At 42.6% G+C, this 23,638-nt stretch overlaps 1 protein-coding gene across 4 annotated transcripts; it reads right to left on the bottom strand.

Annotated features, from left to right (window-relative positions):
- Positions 1–1,587: 1,587 nt before the first annotated feature.
- Positions 1,588–23,638, bottom strand: KCNS3 (potassium voltage-gated channel modifier subfamily S member 3). Of its 4 annotated transcripts, none has more exons than XM_056488576.1 (2): positions 23,571–23,638; positions 1,588–5,615 (listed from the first exon to the last, which is right to left on the bottom strand). In XM_056488576.1, exon 2 carries the CDS (start codon positions 5,564–5,566, stop codon positions 4,085–4,087), a length of 1,482 nt encoding a protein of 493 aa, XP_056344551.1. In that variant the 5' UTR covers positions 5,567–5,615; positions 23,571–23,638; the 3' UTR covers positions 1,588–4,084. The 4 variants fall into 4 exon arrangements, with proteins under 4 accessions (XP_056344551.1, XP_056344552.1, XP_056344550.1 ...); XM_056488577.1 differs by lacking the exon at positions 23,571–23,638 and adding an exon at positions 23,283–23,353; XM_056488575.1 differs by lacking the exon at positions 23,571–23,638 and adding an exon at positions 22,673–22,703.

Raw genomic sequence — 23,638 nt, forward strand, 5'->3', positions numbered from 1 at the left:
CTGCCTGATACTCTCAGCAGTCCCTGTTCACATGGGAATCAACAAAAGTCTGCTTTTCAATGGCAATATCTGGCATTATCACAGAACCACAGGATATGCTGAGTTGGAAGGGACACACAAAGATAATGAATTCCAACTCCTGGCCCTGCACAGGACACCCCCAGTTATCACCCCTTGTGTCCAAGAGCATTGTCCAAACACTTCTTCAGCTCTGTCAGGTTTGGTGCTGTGACCACTTCCTTGGGGAGATGTTCCAGTGCCCAAACACCCTCTGGGGGAAGAACCTTTTCCTGATATCCAACCTAAAGCTGCCCTGACACCACTTCAGGCCATTCCCTCAGGTCCTGTCACTGGTCACCAGAGTGAAGAGATCACTGTCTGCTCCTCTTCCCTTCACAAGCAGGCTGTGGACTGTGAATTTCTGCCTAAGCCATAAGTAGTATTTAATTTACAGGCTGACACAAATTTATTTTATTTTGCTTATTTACCCCACATTTATGTTCCACAATCTGAGCAACACCATAATTCTTCTTACTGCCCGTGCTCACTAATTTCAGCCCTGCTAAGTTTTGCTTGCTGCTTCTCCAGGTGGGTGGAACATGCCTTTCTGGATTCAGAAATACCCTCATTTTTGGACATAAACAGTCTGCTGGATTACAGGTTAATTGGGAAGAGGGACCAGGGTAGGAGCAGGAGGGGATGGAAGGGAGAAGGAAGGAAAGGGGAGAAAAGCACTGGTGGAAAAAAAAATTAAAAAAAAAATAAAATTAAAAACAAACAGAAAATAAATGAAAAAATGTGAGGACTCTGTCAACTTCTTCCTCTTCGTTTCTTCTGAGGTATTCTCATGCTTCTCCCTCACTCCTTTTGACAGATTGCTTCCTGCTTTCTCCCATTTCTCTTTTCTAATTAATTTACTCTGGACTTTCTCCTCTACTAACACACCCCAAAAACCAGTGCCAGTGCCAGAGCTGCTGGAAGGCTCTCAGAGAGAGCTGCAATGCAGGGCAGTGCTGCCTTCCCATTATACACCAGGAAAAATCAGGCAATGGTGCATGCTTCTGTGGAAATACTGGATATCACAGGGGAAGAGTTTGGCATCAAAACAAAGAAAGCAACAACATGTCAGTAAATTGTTTTGTATAAAAACAAACTAATCTCTCCCATACAAATGAGATGCATGTCTAAATGATAATCTCTGTGCTTTGGTGTCTGAAACAGAGCAGCTGGGTGGTGAGAATTTAGCATTTTTAAAGCAAAAAAAAAAAAGTGGTTCAGACAAAAAAAATATCCTATGTACCTCCTGCTAACATTGATACCACAAATCAACAATACACCACTGTAGACCAAGGAAAAAGACAAATTCAATAAGAACAATCCCCAAGAATGTGCACATCTTTGCTCTCATTTGCTTCCTTCTGCCACTCTCTAGCACCAGTGCATGTCACAGCACTGCAGCTCTGCCTTGAGAGGAGTATTTTTTGGCATGAAGCACAGCTCATGTTGGGCTCACAGTGAAACCACGGAGCTGGATTTATTCCAGCAGGGAGATAAGGATACAAGAAAGCCATTTTTAAGATACAATTGATTTGAAAAAGGCCAAGATCTCATCACAGAAATCAAAATAGTGTACACTAAATGATATATGGATATGTACTTCACCTTCTGATGTGTTCCAAAAGAGATATCTCACTTTGCTGCAAGTTGTATCAATGCATAAAGAAAGTCAAAGGAACTTAAAAAGTGTAACAGCCTGAAGACTAATTCATGAGTTCAATCAAAAGCTTATAAATTTTATGACAAATTACCAGTCAGTAAAATTTAATCCACAAAGCTGTATATACCCCGTGATCCAAAATGAAATTTTTCAGTAGCACTTTTCCAACTATTTATACAATATCTTGCAAATTTTGTTGCATTACAATATTTTTCATTGCTTTTGATCTTCAGTGGTAATGTATGTAATATATATATAAATATACCTTTACATGGATACCACCAAGAGATTTTCTTTGGACAGAGGGTAACATTTTTACTGTTATTCTGCTGGTTCCTATTGGATTCATATGCACATACATATTTACTCTTTTGTATCATTGCATCTTTTTAATGTTAATTGTCAGCAAGAATAAATCACATTTAGGCTAACTTTGCCTTTTGTACTTCCTACAAGAACTATGGGAAAAATTATCTTTAATTATCTGTGAAGCATCACATACCCTTACAACAAGGATAAGTCAGCAAGTAGCAAGCTCAATTCTGAGGTTTCTCCAAAGCTCAAAATATTTTCTTTAAGTCCCATATCACTGTATTGATGCCCAGCAGTCATGAGAGACACATCTTTACAATGTATACATTGATCCTTTTTTGTTTCTCCATCTCAGAAAGAGGTTAGAGCTCTGTGCCTTAGTAAATTTAAGTGCACCTCAGCTACTTACTTAATGCATTTTGCAATAGAAAATCTGGCAGACACATGAAAAATCAAGTTTCTGCAGTGGCTAAAATGAATTGTCATTTTCCGGCATCTTACTCTTCTGAAGTCAATTCCTACGGAGTTTGATTTTCTTGAATAGAAGTTCAGTACAAGCTTCTGTATTTGACCTAGTAACACTAAAAAAATAAAACAGTCAAACCTCTCTTTAAGGAAAATATTGTCATCACAGTGTCTTTGATTCTCTGTTGCACAGCATCTGATTTAGTCACTAGACAAATGAAAGAAAATGAGTGTCCAGAAACACTATGGACTTTAAGGTCCACTAACACTCTGAGGTCCTTGAGCTTCTCCAGCACTGCTGGACCCACAGCAGAGTTAGCTGGCTGCTTAAGAAATCCCTGGAGAGGAGGGGAATGCACAGAGCAGCAGGACTCTGCCAAGCAATGAGCACTGCTCCAGCACACAGCACACACCAGGAAAGCTGCCACACCAGCAGATGAGCTTCAGAAAAATGAGTTTAAATAGTTCCAATACAGATGCTCACGTGCAATGCCCACCCTACACCTCTGATGGGCAACAAATGGCAGAGAAGAGCACATCCTCACATCTCCACTGCTTGGCACTTGTCTTGGACAGAGACCCAGCCCAGCAGCCTTGGGGTGCTGCTCCCACTGCTCCTACACAGAGGCAGCAGCTCCTGCAAGGAGCTGCACTGGCAGTAGTGAGCAGTAACTTCTAAAGACCACCACAGATGTTTGCTTCAGTGCCCACAAATCAAAGTCCTTGGGGAAGCCACCAGGGCGGCCTTAATCACAGCAGGATCCCCTCCAGGCACCAGAATTGCTCAGGGTCACAACAGCAGGAGAGGTGGCAAAGTGGTACAACAAGCTCCTGTCCTGCTTACACCCTACACTTCATCCTGGGACTTATGATTTAAAACCTTTAGGACCTGATACAGCTTGGCCATGGCTGGATCCTAGGAAAAATATAGGCACAATGGGAATCATTTATTTTAACAAACTAAAAATGTATTGTGCTTTTGGAAAGAAATTAATAAATATTATGCTTCCATGGAGTAAAAACAATATGTACCAATATATTTTCTGCCCAAATTCAGGAAACAGGCTCCCAACTCTAAAATTACATAAATGTGTCAGTGAGCACAGTTTTACATGTACACAATTCCTTCATTTATCTAATGTATTTGCAGGTAAAAACTTCACTAACTTGTGCAATAGTTCTTACATGTTTGTAATACATTTCTACCTGAAGAGCATCAAATTATAAAAGCAAACTCGGTGTAAGATATGAGACTGCTGCAGAGGAAAAAAACAATGAACAAATCAAACAACAATACCCACAAAACAAACAAACAAACACTTATCTCACATTTAAAACTCTTTTCCCAACTTTTGTCCCCCAAAATGCATAACATTAGTTGTTTAAAACTAAACCACTATATGAGGCATCTTTTAAAGCCTCATATAAACAATGAAGCTTTTATGGCATCCTCAGAGCAAAGAATGTCCAAATATGGCTGAGAGTTAAGTACCCTGAGAATCAACTGCTCTTAATGATTTCACTGAAGTCTGTCAGTCCACATTTACCAAGAATCAGAAGAGAAATAAAGAGAAGCAAAGGTGATTCAGCTCATTTTCCTGTACCATCCTCCAAAGGTACCGTGTTATAAACATCCTCCATATCTTGGATACTGGAGGCATCTGTGGAATCTTGGTCACTGACTACAATTCCTACTGAAGAAAGGCTGGAAATGAAGGAGTGCATCTTTTTTGCATAAATATCCCTAATGTTAAAATAGGGAAGGTCATTGCTTTTCTCTTTGCGATCATTGTTGCACTGGTCCCTATCAATAGCTTTTTGCTTTTGGTAGTACTTAGAAAACTTATTGAAAATTATGGTGATTGGAAGTGCTACCACCAGGATCCCACAGATAATGCAGAGGGTGCCAAGCAGCTTTCCAGCCAGTGTGACTGGGTAAGTGTCCCCATAACCAACAGTGGTCATGCTGATGGTTGCCCACCACCAGCAAATAGGGATGCTCTGCAGTTCTGATGAGTCATCATCCTTCTCCACTGAGTAGACAAGCACTGAAAAAATAGAAATCCCAACTGATAAAAACAAAAGCAGAAGTCCAACTTCTTGATAGCTGTGTTTCAAAGTGGCGCCCAAGGAGCGCAGTCCCACGGAGTGCCTGGCCAGTTTCAGGATGCGAAATATCCTCATTAACCGCAGGATCTGGACCACTTTCCCCATGTTCTCAATATCTTCACTTTCTTCTTCCTTTGTGTCCACAGCCAGAGTGGCATAAAATGGGATAATAGAGACGAAATCAATGATGTTCAGTGGTTTCTTCCAGAACTTCTTTTGGCTTGGAGCAGTGAAGAGCCTGATCACTAGCTCAGCAGTAAACCAGATGATGCATGTAATCTCCACAGCTTCCAGCACAGGGTCTCCAATCTCCCTGTCATTGGCATCCAGCCTTTGAAATTCTGGCATGCTATGAATGCACATGGCCACAATTGATGCCAGAACAACGCTCAGGGATGACACGGCAATTAACTTGGCAGACAAGCAGTATGCAGGATTTTCCATTCTGACCCAGATCTTCTTCCTTATTTCACCAAAACACAGATTATCAAACTTTTCTAGCTCTTTATCAAACATGGATGACTCTTCATTGGAGGAGTCCATACTGTCATTGCTCTTCTGATCCCAGTCTTTATCAGGACCTTCTTCTTTCCGTTCCTGGTACCGATTGCTGCAGCAGGAATCAATAAACAGCTCATTTATCCCCCAGTACTCTATTTCCTGGCAGAAGGAAAAGACACAAAGTTCTTCCATAACGTGAAGTTTGCCCGTATAGTAAAAATTCAGAACATATCGGAACAAGGAAGGATTCCTGTCAAAGTAATATTCCTTGTCTGCCACACTGTAATCATCACACAGTTCTAGAATAGCCTCTTCTGAATGGCATTTGAGAAGTTTTCCAAGTCTGGTATGGGGAAATCGGAGCAAGGTGCTTTGATCCACTGACTGCTTAAAGCCACCCACATTCAAATTGATAAGTTCTGCATCTTTGCCAGGTCTGCGGAAAAATTCACCATAAACCATTTTGGACAGGCGAGTTCCACTCCTGTTGCCCAATGAGATTACATAGAACCTGAAAAGAACATAAGATACTGTTAGAGCATTTAATTCAGTTTTGCTCTTATGACACATTCTTTTCTCCATTTCTGGTTACTGTGAAATGCTGTAACAAAACAAACAAAAAAGGAAATTAAATTATGAATACCCTTATTCAACATTTCACAGGTGTAGTTTTAAATTAGCTTAGTTTACAGCTTCAGCAAATTTGAAAGCAGTAGGTTCTGGTTTAGGTCTCCTTTTTCCCAGGGTGAAGGAGGACTGCCAAATTCATCTGCAAATCAGTCTTTGTTTTACTATCACACTGAAATTAATAGTCATGAAGTCCATGTACTTCAATGATGCAAAAAATCCTTAAAGAGAAAACTTGTCAATCAAGCAAAACATTCAGGATAAAAGTTTTGAGCAGGTTTCTCTCAATTATAGTTTCAGCTGAGTTGTATTAATTTATATGATGTTGCAATTTATAAACCACTAGTCCCAATGTTATTTGCTTGAATGTGGGCTGAAATTACTTCTGCTGACATATCAATTCATTTATTTCTAGGATAATCCACCCAAGAGCGTTCTGTGTTCTTGAAAACAAATAAAAACTGCATTTGAAGCTTTTCAATTCCTGACTTCAGAATGCTATAGTAGATATCTGCACTCCCTCAGGTATTTTTCCATCTCCCTTCCTACTCGCCTGAAATGTCACAACCCTCTTACAACCTTGGTCAGTTCCAGAAGCAATTTCTATTCTGCCACAGCATAGCTACAACCACTACAGCAATACTGAGAAGTTGGTGTTGAAGAGTCATATCTGGAAACAGCTTTCAGAGGTGGAGCTTCCACAGTAATTTTTCCTCAACAGCTAACTATGGACACCAGCAGATGTTTAAATGTTTCTATATTTTACTATAAATTCAGCTGAAACTGAATTCAAAAGGCAGTTATAGTTCCTAGTGAGTAAGTTAACTTTTACAGAACTACTTTCTAGCTTTCCTTCCAAGGAGAAGTCTTACTGGAGCCAAAACTGGCAGTTCTTTCACTTGCCATCAGATTATATGTAACTTCAGATCATGAGGAGAGCAATTGTTTTTGATCTCTGACACTTAAACACTAATTGATGTACACTAAGCTAATTTATTTTAATTTAGTATGGAAATCAGTTAATTTTAAATGTGACAAGATAGTACCAAAATCCCCCTGTCCTAAGAGATGACACCAAATGGTGTCATGCTCAGCACATAGAGCTGGGGGAAGAGGGAAAGGGAGGTGACACTCAGAGTAAGGGTGTTTGTCTCCCCAAGTCACCATCAAATGTGATGGAGCCCTGCCTTCCAGGGGATGGCTGAACACCTGCCTGCCCATGGGAAGGGGTGAATGAATTCCTTGTTTTGCTTCACTTTTGCTTTACTATTAAATGCTTTTTATCTCAACCCACAGGTTTTCTCATTTTACCTCTCTGGTTCCCTGCCCTATACTACAGGGGATAGGTGAGCATGGGTTGAGCTGCCAGCTGAGATTAAATCACAACAACACAGACATTACTTTGCACCTTCAGATTTAGTTTGCTAGCTAATAGAGTGGTTTAAGACACATTTGCTCCAGGCATTTCCCAAGCCTTCAGTTTTTAGGAATCATTAAGACATAAAATAAGATCATTGATTTCTCCTCACAGAAGAAGGGCAGAAAGACTCATCTGATAAACATCACCACACTTCAATCACAATCTAGAGCCAGGCTCTGTTTTATAGCACTATAAATTAAAAAAAAAAGCCATAAATATAGAGTGGGGTGACTGGAGGTCAAGGTATATTCAGACCCAAAAAACCTCTAGTTATTGATTCATTTTAGTCAATAAAATCTCCACTTCTAGCAATTCATTAACACGAGAACACTGGCAGTGTAAGTGGGCATTATAAAAACCAGGCAAGATCTCAGATCATAGAGTCATAGACCAATGGTTAGGGTCAGAAGGGTCCTCAAAGATCATCCCACTCCCACCCCCTCTGACAGGGCCAGGGACACCTTCCACCAGCCCAGGTTGCTCAGAGCCCATCCAACCCAGCCTTGAACTATTCTGGATGTAGTGGGATGAGACATCCACAGCTTCTCTGGGCAACCTGTGCCAGTGTCTCACCAACCTCACAGTAAAGAACTCCTTCCTAATACCCAATCTAAATTTACCCTCCTTCAGGTTAAAGGCATTACCCTCCTGTCTGGGGGCACTTCTGACCATGACAAATAATGACAAATACAAAGCAAGTTTTACTCAGAAATAACTAAAGCAAGAACAGAGTGCTCAGCAAATTCTTAGTACACTAGACTGACTTACTGTTGAGACAGCACTATAAAACCATATTGATTATGTAGATGATATTCATAATGGTGCCTCCATTAAATTGCTCTGTAAAATAAATTCAATGAGCAATAATTTATTGCTTTATTTTGAGGGTACTGTAGTCATGATTTGTGCAAGACACAGAGAGAAAGTGGATCTTGCTTGGAAAGACCATGGTCTGGAACCTGCTTAATGTATTACTACTATTAAGTGATACAGGAAATAGTAGGAAAGATTCTTGATAACTATGTAAAGAGGAGCTTCATCATCCGAAGAATGTCTTGTTTGACTTGCAGAGACCTTGATTCCTGAGCCATGGTCCAGGATGTTGTTGTGCTGTTACCATCAGAACAATTTGTGTCATTTTAACAAGTAACTCAAGCCATAGGGCAATAATCACAGATGCCAACTTCTGTCTCAGCACAACATGCTCTCTACTCAAGGAAACCCTCTACTCACTCAGGAAACTTTTCTCCTCAAGGGTAAAACTGTGCTCAGCTGAAAATGATGTTTTCCTGGAATACCAAGGCCTCTGTCATGAACATCCTAAGAACCCAGAATTACCAGAAACTTTGCAAATCTCAACTTGGAGTGCAACATTAACCTCTTTGATCCTCTTCAAATATAGATAACATAATAAACTGGTAACCATTCCGAATCACACAATTCTTGCCCTGGAGAGAGTATAAGAGAGCAAATAAACACATAACAGATGTTAGTTACTTGTTTACTTTAATTGCTTCAGCTGTGTCAAGGAGCTACTGGGTAAGAATTCATATAGAATAGAAAAAGAAACAAGACACAGAAGAGAGATGCTTACTGGAAGAATGAACATTGTTTTCCAAGATAACGAAAAAAACCCCAACAAATAGAAGTTCCAAACGTTAAGCTTCAGGGCTAAATAAAAGCCAGTCATAAGGAAAGCTGTGTGAAAAGTATACAAATTTTAGAATAAGAAACAGAATGACAGGATCTAACTCTTCCCAGAACAATTTGGAGATGGGCTCTAGCCAGTGCTTCTGCAGTCACACACTGCTGGTGAGGCCACAGGCCCATTGTCTGGCTTGGAAGGGGAGCTGCAATTTCTGGGCTTTTAGCACGCTGTGAAATCCCTAAAGCTCTCAAAAAGGGAGTCAGTTTGCAGATCCAGTCCCTTTGAGACAGCTTGTGTAACTGACAGATGTATAACACATCCCAAAGTGCTGTGGTTTCCAACCTCTTCTGGAAGAAACCACTTAGAGATTTTTAGTGACCATGTGGATCCCCATACTACACATTCATTTCTCAGTTACATTTTGCAGAATATCTACACAAAGTCCCCATTCTCTGTGAGGTCCTGCACCACAAGCTCCAGAATATCTTTTTTTGATGTGTTGAATCTCTGAGCATGGTATCACCTCAGCTACTGGCAACTCCAAATTGGGGCAGTTTCATCTTTTTTTAGCATTAATCTGTGATTATCCAGGCACAGTAGGAAGAAAGTTGAACTGGTTTACAACTGTTGTGCTCTGTTACTTAAAATAATCAAAGAGAGTACATGCCTACAGATTTTCTACCAGTTTTCTTCATGGCTATGTTGTCTTAGCCTCACCTCCTGCTTCCTGCACAGTTACACTTCTCAAACCTCTCAAGGTTAAGTCACATTTTAACATGGTTTCCTCTAAGTTGAAGGAACATAAACAAAAGGGCCCAGTCCTGCTCACAGTGAAGTCACAAGGGATATAACATTCACGTGAACCTGAAATGGCACCTGGTAACTCTACAAAGTATTTCCAGAGTCATTTTATCCCAAGGAATCTGATGATCTTGGTAGATTTCCATTTTAGGGTTCCAAATGCAGGAAATTCAACTGTGAGCAAATTCCCTCTAAAGAATCTCACTTTGACACTCAGTCATGCTCAGGAACCAGATTTTGTCTCCTAATGATGCAGACAAACACCTGGGCTGTTACTTCTGCTAATTTCCTGACAGTTAAGAGTTTCTACAAATCATCCAAGCTACACACGTGCAGGTTTTGACACCTAAGTACTTCTAAAATGCTGTGGATAACAAGCCATAACACCCTTCAGCTCAGGATCAACATTTCACTGATTTTTAAAGTGTTTTAATTTCTCCACTCATCATAGGGCAAATACTTGTCTAATGCACCACCCAGAAGTACTGTCTACATTTCCTGACTCACTGAGCAGAGAAAAACATTTAAATGCATATATAATTTATTTGATCAATCTCAATTAGGAATTTGGACTGAAATCCAGTTAGCATGACTTAAGTTGTTGTCTGTCAGCTGGGCAGTAATAACTGCTTTAGCACACTTAATTAAGCCTGGAAAAAATGTAAGGTAATATTGGCACAGCCTCTTTCACTGTGATATAAGCTGCAACATTCAACTTTTTGCAATGCTTGAGACAGTTAAGTTAATTGTAAAGTCATTCACAGACTATGGAGGCAGAGGTTAACTTTAAAAAGTCATCTAGCACAAATAGCAAGAACATCTGAAGAAACCACTCTGTGGTTATGGACACTGTGAAGCAAAGAGGATAAATTAATCAGCTAAATTATTTTCTCCACTGTAATTTATTTTTTGTATTCCACTGACAGTATAATCCTTTATCAAGAATATTGCATTAAAATGCCATGAAAATAATAGAATTATGCAACAACATTTCTTTTTAAATGGATTCAGTACAACCTCTGGATTCAGAAGACCTCAGGTAAACAAAGTTTGAGTTGAAGTATCCAGGCCAAATTTTGTTTTGATGTTACTCCCATGTAAGCCTACTTGGCTATGTTCACACCAGCACAATTCTACTTCCACCAGGCTGTTTCAGAAACTGACCTTGTGCCAAAAGTTTATGCAACTTTGCAATACAATGAAGATCAGAAAGAGATCATCATCATTTGGAAACAACAATAGCTGCTAGAAGCACTGCTGACATTCAAATGTAAAATTATTTAAATATTAATACCTGTCAAAAAAATGGTCTTTAAATATAGGGGGTTTAAAAAAAACAAAATCACCTCCTCCAAAAGACTGATAAGGAAGAAATGAAGCTGTTACAACTGAGAGTAAAAGAACACAGAAGAACAAGCACCTCCAGCCAATGGTTCACACCACTCAGTGAGGCACAGGTTTTTGGGCATGAACCAGAGGTGGGATCCACCTCTGTCTGCCACAAGGAGATAAGCAGCCTACAGGAGTAGTGCCAGAAGGAGTGTAGTTCCCTGGGACTAATACAATGCAAAATGAATCCTCTCAAAGTGAAATTCTGCCATTTCCACTGTGAAGATGCTGGTGAGGACAGAGGCTATGCCAAGGGTTAGGTATGAGAAAGGGGCAAGGGAAAACACACCAGAAGCTTCTTTGGAATGCAGTCTGTGATCTGAACTGCTTTCTCATATTCATAAAGAACAAGTAGCAACATCTAATACCACCCAGTTATCAGAATGTAACCTTGAAAAATATTAAAGTGAAAAAAATGAAAAAAAAAAAAAATTATTCTCTCTCTGACTTGAAAAGCCCCTGGAGATAACACACATTAAGAGAGTTAACAAGGCTTGCACCGTGCAACATTCCCAAAGGCTCTGCAATTTATATTCTGTTCCTATAAATTAAAAAATCATTATCTGCAACTAAGTGGAAGTGACAGATTAAAATGTGCTTGCTTGAAAACCAACCTGTAAATCCCCTCCACTTAAGCACAGTCAGAATTCCACACCTGTTCCACAGACAGCTCAGAGACAGCTGACCACACTAAGCAGTTCCTTGAGTTCTATCATCCCAATGGACGAAGTTCACAGAAATTCTTGAGAAGATACCAAAGGTTTTGTTACCAGCAGGTCAGCATTGCTGTGATTAGATGGTAAAAGAAATTTTTTCTCTCCAGGCTATTTTGGCAATAATCCTGTTTGACAGATGGCACCCATCAAGAGCACAGCTTCAAAACACAAAGTACTATCTTGAGTGGACATTGTAACTTGTAAGTCTAGGTACCTCTGTAATGAGTGAAATTTCTATGGATCCCTTCCCCAAATTATTTTTTGCACCCCATTTTCCACTGAGTTCCCCATTGCTTCCATTCAAGTACTTCTCCAGTGATCACAATGAATATAAAATCCTATTGTTACACTTATTGTGTTAATTTGTGGTACTACTAGTTGTCAAAAATATCTAACACATGATCCCAACATCAGTCACTTCCATATAGAAAAAAATGATGCAGAATAAATATTTATCAATATACTTCTTAAAAATAATGCTGCATTCTCCCTTCATCACTGATTAGTCTAGAATCTAAGAAGATCCTTGGTGAAACTGTAATTCACTTATAGATGATGTTTGGCTTTGAAAGGTTAAGCAAGGAAAATAATGCAGATACCCTGACAGAGAGAGCAGTGTTCCTGAAGTCACACAGCAGATGAGCTGCCCACATCCCTCTCACACCATTACCTCATTCACAGTCCCCTCAAAAGCTATCACACACCATTCCAGGTACTGGTACCCTGAGACATGTGGGCCCAGGGCCAGCTGCCAAATGCATTCTGACAGCTCAGCCCCATCACAACTGACAAAACAAAACAAAACAAAACAAAACAAAAAAAAAGGGGGGGGGGGGAACAAAACCAACCAAACAAACAAAAAAATCCCTACGTATTTATCTAGCATAGAAAAATCTAAATACCATTCCTGCATTTACGGTGCAGTTTCAATGTCCATGGTTGTATCAGTGTATAATGGCAGAGGTGAGGAACTGCCCCATCTATCCAAAGTCCTCCAGGCCTAATATAAGGGATGAGCAATTAGATATTACATATTTTCTCTAATACACAGATCCATGAACAATTGAAGACTTTGCTGAGTTTTTAATGAGTGTTAATGGTTCCCAAGCTTCTGAACAGTGGCAAGTTACACAGAGCCATAACTCTTCCATGTTTAGGAAAGGAATGCTGATCTTGGTGCAATTCAGAATATTCTTCTCTCTTGTGGAAGGGGTACAGAATGTAAAAACTAAAATTTAACTCACTGCCAAGAAGACTGATCTGATACTCAAAGTCTTCTATTTGTTTGTCCATCCTACATTTTCCGCCTGCAAGGTAAAACTACTTGGCCTCATTTCTCACTTTGGAGTCTGAGGAACTGTCCTCCTATTCCTAGTACAGATGGCCAAGCTGTTGATCATTTCTGCTCCCAGATTATCTCTTCCCACTCTTAATTTCTTTACTGTTATTAATTTTTTTTTTTTCATTTTTGGAAGCAAGGTGATATTTTTAAATAACAAAAAGTCCAATCTCAACAGTCAGTTTCACTGGGTGGAAAAGTTATGAACAATCTAAAATCTATGTATCACATAAAGTAGGAGTTAAACTGGGAAGAGACATGAGCATAAACACCAGGATTATGTTATAACACATTACAGCAGAAAAAACCTCTAAGGAGACCTGAATCAGTCTTGTCTGTGCTACCAGCAACACCTTCACCAGCAGCAGCCACAGGAGCAGCAGAGCTAAAAGGGCAACTCAGATGCAGAGCACAGGGCAAAAAGCACTCACCTGGCTGCACTGAACTTTTGAATCCACTATAGCTTTATTCTGCAAATAAAGCTTATTTAGGATAAGTTGCTTGAACAAAAAAAAAAAAGTCTCTTCCCACAGGACTGTTCTGAGTGTGCCTCAGCCCATTTGTTGGTGGTTTTTATTTATTTAGAAATAAGATACTTGCATTAGTAGTATACCATTGAATACAAAAAACAGGCTTAGAATGGACCTTAGAATGGACCCCTTCTCAAGGCAGGATCAGCTACTTCTTGACTAATTTTGGTAGATGTTTATTTAATGTCCCATGATAAAACCTCTCCAGAGAGGTTTTGCAATCTGGTCCAGTGCCCTCATTCTCTCAAAATTATTTTCCTGATTTCTACTTAAGCACACTGTGCTGCAGTCCAGGCCCATGGATGAGCAGATTTGGAATGGGATGGAGTCACTGAGGATGGACAGCAGAAACAGACTATCTACAAATTCTCCACAAGTCAATTCCTTCCTTTGCTATGTATTTAATTTTACTTGGCAGTCTGAGTAGATAAAGTTACATTGCATTTATTTTTTTATGTTTTGAAAAAATTCTATTAATTTCAGAGATAAATAAAGGTTTTCTTTACCACAGTGAAGTTCTCCAAGATATTCAGAGTCTCTTAGGCAACAAGAACACAAGCAATTGTTATTGTGAATATTTCCAGTGAAACCTTCAACTGAAAATCTGTAAAAACACTTGTGTTTGCAGCATGTTAATCTCACTGAAGGAGAGTACTGAAAACAGTGCTGAAGGAGTCAGTACTGTTCAATATAAATTCTCTTGACCCCAGACAAGTCTGAAGCAGAGCTCCAAATCTCGCTTACATATAAGTTCTGCAGTCTGCTGTGATCCAACATTCACTTTCAAAGCATCCAAGTAACTTTTACAATGTGCTAGTATGCATGACTTGAGGCCACAGACTAAGGCAGGATATGTGGTGGCAGCTGGAGAAAATATCTGCAAGAGACCTATGGTTCAGAGCCACAGTACAAACCTTACCCACACTGAGGGCTCCAGAAGCCCCCATTCCTTGGAGCACTCAGATTTTGGTATGTGCTCACTGCTCCTACACTGGACATTGGTTACACCACTCCTCTTGACTTCCCAGGGGGCATAACAAACTCATTTGTGGTGAAAAGAAGATTTGGAGGTCATCCTGTCCCACCCAATGTCAAAGCTGGTTCAGTTAAAGGCTGTTCAGGGCCAAATGATTTTTTTAACATCTCCAAAATTTCCCAAACTCTCTGGTAACCTGATCCATTTGGACCCTCTTTTGGGGTCCAAAACATTTCTCCTAAAGCCTAGTTAAACATTCTTTTATTCCAATTAGGGTTCAGTGACATCTGTGGACCTGCTGGCTACAGCCTTGCTGACAAAGCCCAGGATGCAGCTGGCCCCACTGTGCTCATTTGTGTTCTACATGCTGCCTACCACAATGTCCATGTCCTTCTCTACAGAGCTGCTTTCCATCCAATCAGCCCCCCAGACTCTTGCATGGGGCTACTTCATCCCTGATGGAGCTTCTCCAAGATGCTGACAGCCCTTCTAACAGCATCCCACCAGTCAACCAGTGTATTATTAGTCATCTCATTCCTTAAAAAACAAAGGTGTTTTCCCTGTTTATTTCAACTTGGCTGTCCCCACAAAGCATTCAGCAGAAAGGACATTTGCCAGAAAATGTGTGAAGCGAGTACGTGACAGACAAAGATACAGAATTGCATCACTGCACCACTGTCCTATTGAATATTCATAGAAGCTGAGGCATTGTCATTGCACACAAAAAGGAACAGCCAGCAAGTAAGTTTTTTCACAAAATAAGTACCAGTCCTAACCAGTGCAACTCATTTCAACACCTGCCAGTATTATTGTTTTTTCAGGAAGTGTTGAGTAGACACCATCACCTGGATTTACACATGCAAACTAATATCACATACTGGCACCATTTGTAAGGTACTGGAGGTGCTATGTGTGTGGGGTGGATTCTGGCTAGCACATGTGTTTGCACAGCCCATAACAATACAGCCATTTAATCAAATCAATGTCAGACCTTATAAAATTGCTCTGGTGCCATTTTCACTATTGTCTTCCAATGACAGAAAGTTTGGAACAGATATAAAACTCAACCAGATTAGAAGAAATTTCAGAAGTCAGAATCCAGACCTTTCTCTCCTTACTTCTCCCACATTTTTTTTTTTGCAAATATATTTTTTTAATGTTTATGATGACCCACACAAATGTCCAGAGAGGCAAAATGAAGGTGTGTGGCTGCATAAATGCTAATCCCACAGAATTAGCAGAGGTTTTGTTGAAGACTTTGACAGGACAAGGGATTTCCTAGGTTATTGCCTGGGCTAAACTTCAGCTACATAGATTCATAAGCTCCCACAACAAGACCCCGGATTTTGAAGGCACCACACACCAGGAGTTCCAGAGGGAGATCTGAGGTCCTAAGCACATGTCTTCCAAGAAAGAATTAGAGCTAATTAAGCATATACAGTGCAATGGAAGAAACCAAAAGCAATACATATTTGGGTGTTGTTGGAAATTTCCCTTTATAAGCTGCTGCTTGAAGAAAAGTACCACTGAGCATCACTGTAAACAAAAACTTGTTTGGCCTTAAGAGCAGTGCTAATCTACAACTCTGTAGAAGAAAAAGAAAATACTTGAAATTTATTTTTTCTTTCTGTCTGCTTTTGAATCAAGTACTTCAGTATGTGCTCAGTAAAACTATGGAAAGAGAAATGACAACTTCTGCTTCTCACTTCATTTGTGAGGCAGTTTTCCCACAGTCCCTTTGTATCTAAATACATAAACCCTTGATATCATCTGAAATCAGTAATACTTATCTAAGAGAACACTTCTGACTGCCTAAGACCCAAGTCCCAGGGCCAGGAACTTTTAGAGGTGCCAGTTGAGACTCAGTCCAAATTTTTCAGACTTGGTCCAAAGTTTTCTGATAAAGTTGAATATACACAAGCCAAAGAAGTCTTTTCAAGTCATGTAGGATTTCTCACAAGCTAATGAAACAAAACTGTGCTTGATTATTGCCTCAAACCAGGGCTTTTGCTCGGCTCCAAGGATAAGTGAGAGCTCAAGAAGGCTGAAACACATCCCCTGCCTCTAGCAGAAGACCTCAGAAAAGAGTGGCCTCGTGGTCAGGAGCATCCCAGAGACCCAGGAACAAGCATTTTGCATAGCAGCAAGTGCTTGCAGATTAAGCTTTTCCCACTTTCAAGATTCACATGTTTCAATGTGAATCATGAGCTAATTTTTCCTTTGGTTTGTAATTTTCTGTCGTCGTAACAAATTAAACAAAGTAAGTGGGAAAATCTTCTTTTTGCCTGGCCTAACATACAGCAAACTGTAAAACAAAATCACAACTCCCTGAAAAGCTTACAATGAGAACATAAACACCATTACTGTTTCCAGACTAATAGCACTGAGCTAAAATATCACCAAGAACTCGTTCTATCCCCCTTGTCCAGCTCAAGCTTTTGCCAATTTCATGGGTGAATTAAAAGAGCAGTATTGATCTATGCTGGCTGCCCTTTTCAGAGCAAACACTTCACTGGACAGGAGGACACACAGATCTTCTCATCTTAAGAATATACAAGGCAGCATCATTTTCAGCAGCTTATTCAAGGGAAAAGGTGTCTGCCCCTAAAATGTCATGCTGAAACCATCATTCATGCTTGTCACTAGCTACAGCTAAACCATGGAGGACTGATTTACATTTGTGCTGCAGTAATGAGTGAGCTGTTTTCAAAATGAAAACCTAACTTATGGCTCTATTTGCTCTTCTCTCAACAGGCAATAAATGGAGTTCATAAAATTACAAAGCAGCTTCGGAATCGTAACCTAATTAAAGGAGCAGTAACTGACTAAAATAACTGAAGAATTATATATATATATATATATATATATATATATATACACACACACACACATGTAAGATAAAGTCTTCAATAAAAAGCAGTCCTCTTTGGGACATACCCAGTCTTCCACCACCCCTGTTTTAAACATACTGATTGACAACAATTGTCCACAAAACTAATACTGTAGATTTATAATTGCATCTCACAAACTATGAAGTTGATTTTTCTCCTGAAGCCAGGAGTGACCTTGCTCCCTGTAAGACACACCACCATGGCTCTAAACCAAAATGGTTTTAGAGCTGAAGCCTCCACAGCAGTTAACACAGTTGGAAGAAGCAACAGCTCTTGTCTGCTGAAGGAGAGGAGGTAGAAGAGAGGCAAGGAGCATGGCAGAGCAATCAGAAGTGTTTCCAATTTTATGAAACTAGCCTGGCTGTGTTGTAACTCCTCCCTGCAAACCAAAGCTGTCATAGATTTTTCCTGAGTTGGTTATCTGCCTCCCACAGGTAACCTGCCTGTACTTACATGAACATCAACAGTCAATTTGTTAGGCTTGAAGCACAAAAAAACAGAGAAATATGGAACTCTATCTGGGGCACAAAATTGCCAACACTAAGTTTTACAAGATTGACGTACAAGATAGTTTTAGTCCATAAATCCCACAGCACTTTATTAATGCTGTGAGGCAGATGCCTTGAGCTCCACACTTTGGAAACTGAACCTGAGACTTGAGATGTGACCTTTTCAATGTCATGAGCAGGTCAACATGTTCTACTTCAACATTCCCAAGTTCATGAAGTGTCTGCCATTGCTCTGAGGAGAAGACAAGCAATCCTCTGCACTGAGCCCATCATTAGAGTAGCACTGGGCTAGAATGATTACACACATGAAGAATTAACCAGTTTTTAAGATATCAGTTGGCATCTAAACTACTTGTCCAAGCTGGTGAACAAAGGACAAAAATGAAAAAAATGAAGAAAAAGAAGAAGCAAAATTCTTCTTCAGATCATAAATAACCTATCCTCCTTAAACCAGCCACACTCCATTTTGTCCATGAGACTTTTGCTGGTTTTTAATGGCAGGCTGGTACGACCAAAAAAATTCAAAAAAGGTAAAAAGAGGAAAGTAAATTTCTTAGCCTTTACCCTAATATAGTCCTGTTAAGAGCATCCACAGCTCCAGCTGCACAGGTGCACCTCCAGAGCACTCCAACAGCACAACACCTCACAGGGCAAGAAAGGACAAGTGCATCTCTTGCTGCTGCTGGCAGAGGTGAGGATGGTGCCAGGCTGCCCATCTACCCAGGGATTGATGCTGGATTCACAGTCCAGAAGCTCTCCCTGCCCAAGATCAACCTGGGCCTCCCTGGAGCCCCCTCCCAGAAGTTCCTCAGCAGCTGAGAGCTGGCACCCCTCACCTCCGTCCCCACTCACCTGTCAGGGATGGGAAGGCAAAATGAGTAAGACACCTTAGTTTGAAGGGCAAGAACATGAGCTGGAGAGTTTGTGGATAAAATTCATGCTATGACTGGGGGCATCAGGAATACCCAGCAGACAGACATCAGTGACAGAAACAAACACTTCAGAGAGGGCAAAAGGAGTGAACCCTTCCACACCTTTATATCAACACTACCAATGCACAGAGACCACCACGTTTACTCCAGACTTGTCTGAGCTCCTTGCTGAACAGTGCACAAAAATTAAAAGAGCAAAATCAAGGTCTCAGGCTCTACCTGTAACACAGCAAATGGCCCCAAATGTGCAGCAAACTAAGCAGAACAAGAGCAGTGACCACAATGGGACCTTCTAATACAAATCATAAAGCTCATCTTCCCAGAAGACAGATGTCTCTTGAAAATTTCTGTGGAACAAGCTCCCTCAGAAACTAAGGACCAACACAGCCAACACCATCTCTCTCTGCAAGAGAGACAAATACTCTAGAAGTCATCTCCTCTAAAACAGAATGAAAAACAAAAGAAAACCATTACAAGCATCTGTCACATACAGAATGCCCTTGCAAGAAAAACGAGCCAGTTATCCACAAACGACAGATGACAGCAGTTTAACACACTGCTGTAAGGATGTCAGGTACATTATGAATGAGGCAAGGTGAGCAGAACACATTCACATAAAATGGAAAGTACAGTATTAAGGAAAGAAGTATCAGTAAAATATGGGAAAATGAAAAGGACCAGAAGGAAATGAGGTATAAAAAAGAAAAAATGGAAAAGAATGGAGCAACATACTGAGACAGTACCTTGAAGCAGATGATCCCCTGGCAGGAACTGGTGCAGAACTATTGTCTGGAACAGGTCAAGGACAGTTTCTGTCAGCTGAGGATTTGGTCCTCCACACAGAACCAGGCAATGGCAATGACAGCATCCTGCCTGGTTTTCTTGGGGTGCCTTCCCCCTCAGAAAGTAAAGAGGCAACACAGGAAGAAAATAAGATGATGCCATTAATTAAAAGGCAAGACTTAACAGAAGTAAAAAAATAGATGAAGAACAGGAAATAAAAGCAAAAGCAAGATAAAAAGAAAACATCAGAGATTAGTGGAATACATTTTATTTATTCATGATCTCTGTTTTATTATGTGTCCTTGGCAGATGTCCCACAACTGAAAATTTTCAAGACAGATAATGATGCAAGTTTAGAGACCTGAGACCTTTTCTTCTAGTCATTAGCCTTGGGCAGATCTTTTTAGCATATGTGCCCTAATAGGAAGTAAACAAGTCCCTTAAATCAAGAGTCTTTGGACCATGCTGCAAACAAATGGGCTCAGACAAGGACTCCAGCAGGTAAGACCAAAAGCATGGTCTCAACCTGTTTTCATGTACCCAAGCTGAGGCCAGGCTGCTAGTACAGATACTGCCCAACAGTGGTCTGCCCCTCACCACTCACCCCAGCCCCTGCCTTTCTCACAGCCTCCTTGCTCAGCAGCACTTGTTTCACCTGAGAGCCGTGGGCTCAGCCTGCCCAGGGGCAGGGACAGGGCTGCCAGCAGCAGGCAGCCACAGGAGCATCTCTGCAGTGATCCCAGCACCGAGGCAGGACACGAGTCCAGCACCAGCCAGAAAAACAGCACACCTCTGGCAGATGCACCAGTGCTGAGTGCAGGAAGCTCAGCTGCCTCCACTCCCCATGCAGGTTTAAGGTGCCCCTGAACTCAGCTCAATCACTGCAGAACCTGGTTTTTCACTGAGGCTAATGGGTCTTGGCACTGAGTGCTAGTAGTTGATTTTATCCTGCCTGTGTCTGTAATTGCACAACTAAGGTGATACTGGTGGCTAAACACCCATTTATCATCTTTTCTGGTTTAAGGTGGTTTTATTCTTCTTGCCCTGGGAAAGTTGCTAAGTCCTAGAGAGGGTGAGCAAAGAACTGCTTCTTCTTCAGTATCTCTCTGTTTCTGAAAAAGGACATTTTAGTAAAACATCTGACCTCACCTGTCCCAGGAACAATGCTAGGGGTCACACTGCAGTTTGCATCAGCTCAGCTGAAAGCTGATCATTGATTTTCTTTTGCCCACACTCACAAATAGGAAGTTGAAAGGCTGCTACGACTTCTGTGGGTTGCCTTAGTGCTGAGACAGATAACAAGACATGGATGTTTACAGACAAGGAAGAAGGTCTCTTTTAAAAGAGCTTTAATGGCCTTTGCTATGAATACATATAGATTTATTTTTTTTTTTTTTTTTTTTTAATTGCAAGACCCAGTTAAATCTGTCCAGATAGTATAAAGCAGATATAACAGACAAGTAAATAACTTTGATTTCTGATATTATTTTTGGACCTTCCCCATACTTTAATTCTTGAAATTGGAAAAAATCTAATGATACTGTGCCTCTTTTTAAAGAGAACTGTTTTGCAATCTACAGCTAAGAAACACCCATGTAAAAGCTAGATATGACTACTGGCGGTTAAAGTTCTTTTATCATCATTTAGCTACCTACCTGTATTTAAATAATTTACACATTTTCAGAACATAAAATAATTTTTGTCTACTCACAGTGCTATCTCAGCAAAAATTTAGACACAGAAACTAAAAAGTTTCCTCTTTACAAGACAACTGTCTTTCATTCTCCCAAATAACTTGTGGTTTAAATACTGCTGCCATGGGAAGCTTCCCCCAAGCAGCAGATATTAAACACATCTTGCAAAGTTGAAAAGCCACCTCTACTCCATGGCTTAGGATATCAACCCAGACCAAATCTTATCAAAACAGTAGCTTACTTAACCCTGAGTAGGGGAGAGAAAGGTTTTGGGAACTGCTGCAATTTTGACTGAGGAAAGTAAGAATGAGTGGTCCAGGACATGTCTCTGAACATGAGATCTGCCCCAGGTATCCCAGGTCAGACACCCAGAACTTGTCTGACACATCCCCTCTGAAACTCCTGGCTCCAGTACAGGTTTGCCTGCTCCCTCTGCCCCCCTAGGACGTTAGCCTGAGTGCCTTATGCCATCTATTGGCCTAGACAGCGACAGGCGCTCCGAGGAGAACTTTAATTCTGGGAAAGCGACTGAGTTAAAAGGAATCTGTCAGTAGATCTGTAAATTCCGCTAATGGAATCAATACACTGCCGCTGCTCAGATCTTGAGGTCTACCTTGCCCAGCAGACACTGAGTTCAGCTCCCAGAATAACCAGAAGCTGTGCCTTGCATTAGGCAAATGAAAAATAGTACTGACACAGAGCGATCCCGCAGGCAAGAAAATCCAGAAAATAAGCAGAGAGAATTTTCACTGTCCTACAGATGAACACTAAAAAAGTCATTTAGAGGAAGAGGAAGTTCCTTCAAAATCAACTTAGTTCTAAAATCTCGTTAACTATCCCCAACTTAGTAAAGTCAACTTTAAATCGGACGCGCACATACAAGAAACTTCTTCCACATTCCCTTAGCCGCAGAGGCTACTGTAGCCATTCACGGCTGCTTAAATCTAGAATACTTTTTAACCCAAACGAGTTTCTGAAAGACACGGCAGAGCTCTGCAATGCGAAAGGACTCAGAGGCATCGCTATTGATCCGCTCCGCTCGGGCCATTACAGAGCAGGCGGAGAGCCCGCAGGACGCGGCCCCTCCGGGGGCAGAGCGGTGCCCTGCAGGGCGGCTGGGGCAGGGCTGCGGCGGGCAGCGAGGGCTCCCCCTGCCCCGCTGGCACCCCTGCATCCCTCCTCGTCCTCCTCCTCCTCCTGCTCCTCCTCCCCCGAGTGTTTGCCCCGCCAAACGCAAGGAGAAGGCACCGCACCTCGGGCACCGCGCAGTGCCCCCCGAGCCGCTCCCGCTCCCCCGGGGCAGCGCTGCCTACCTGGAGCCTCCGCCGAGCGCCCCGCCGCGCTCCTCCCGGCTCCGGGGCCGCCCGGGGTGGGAGGGAGCGCCGGCGGCGGCAGGCGGGCTCAGCAGAGTCCCCTCCCCGGCCCCGGGCATCCTCCGGCCCCGGGCATCCCCCCGGCCCTGGGCATCCCCCCGGCCCCGGGCATCCTCCCGGCCAGCGGGCTCAGGAGAGTCCCCTCCCCGGCCCCGGGCATCCCCCGGCCCCGGGCATCCCCCAGCCCCGGGTATCACCCGGCCAGCGGGCTCAGGCGAGTCCCCTCCCCGGCCCCGAGCATCCCCCGGCCCCGGGCATCCCCCAGCCCCGGGCTTCCTCCGGCCCCGGGCATCCCCCAGCCCCGGGTGTAACCCGGCCAGCGGGCTCAGGCGAGTCCCCTCCCCGGCCCCGGGCATCCCCAGCCCCGGGCATCCCCAGCCCCGGACACTCCCCCGCCCCGGACATTCCCCCGGCTATGAGCATACCCCCGACCCCGAGCATCCCCCAGCCCGGGCATTGCCCCGGCCCCGAGCATCCCCCGGCCCCGCTCCCCGCTCCCGTCCCGTGGTGCGCCCCCGGGGGTCCCGCTCCGCTCGCCGCTGTTCCGCACCGTGCCAGAGCGGTGTCGCCTTGCCCCCGGGGCTCCCGGTCCTCACGCCCGGGCGGTCGGTGTTCCACAGAAGTCCCGCTCCACGCCCCGGTGATCCCGCTCTGTGGCTGCAGAGGGTCCCACCCCCAAGTTCTCTCTTCTGTCCCGGAGCGCTGCCGCACTTTGCCCGCCTGTCCCGCACAGCCCCCCCGGTGTCCCGCCCCGCGCAGTTCCTCGGGGAGTCCCGCACCCACCCGGACCCCGTGCCCACTGCGGGGAGCAGTGCGCTCCTCTGCCCCGCGGACCTACCAGCACCCGCAGGGAGGCGCGGAGGGGCAGCCCGAGCTGGGGCGATGCTGCCGGGGCTGGGCTGGAGC

Source organism: Oenanthe melanoleuca, chromosome 3, assembly GCF_029582105.1.
Source record: "Oenanthe melanoleuca isolate GR-GAL-2019-014 chromosome 3, OMel1.0, whole genome shotgun sequence".
Classification (NCBI taxonomy): Eukaryota; Metazoa; Chordata; class Aves; order Passeriformes; family Muscicapidae; genus Oenanthe; species Oenanthe melanoleuca.

Coding starts and splice junctions, on each gene's coding strand:
- KCNS3 (XM_056488576.1), bottom strand. CDS start 5,566: ATGGTTTATGGTGAATTTTTCCGCAGACCTGGCAAAGATGCAGAACTT.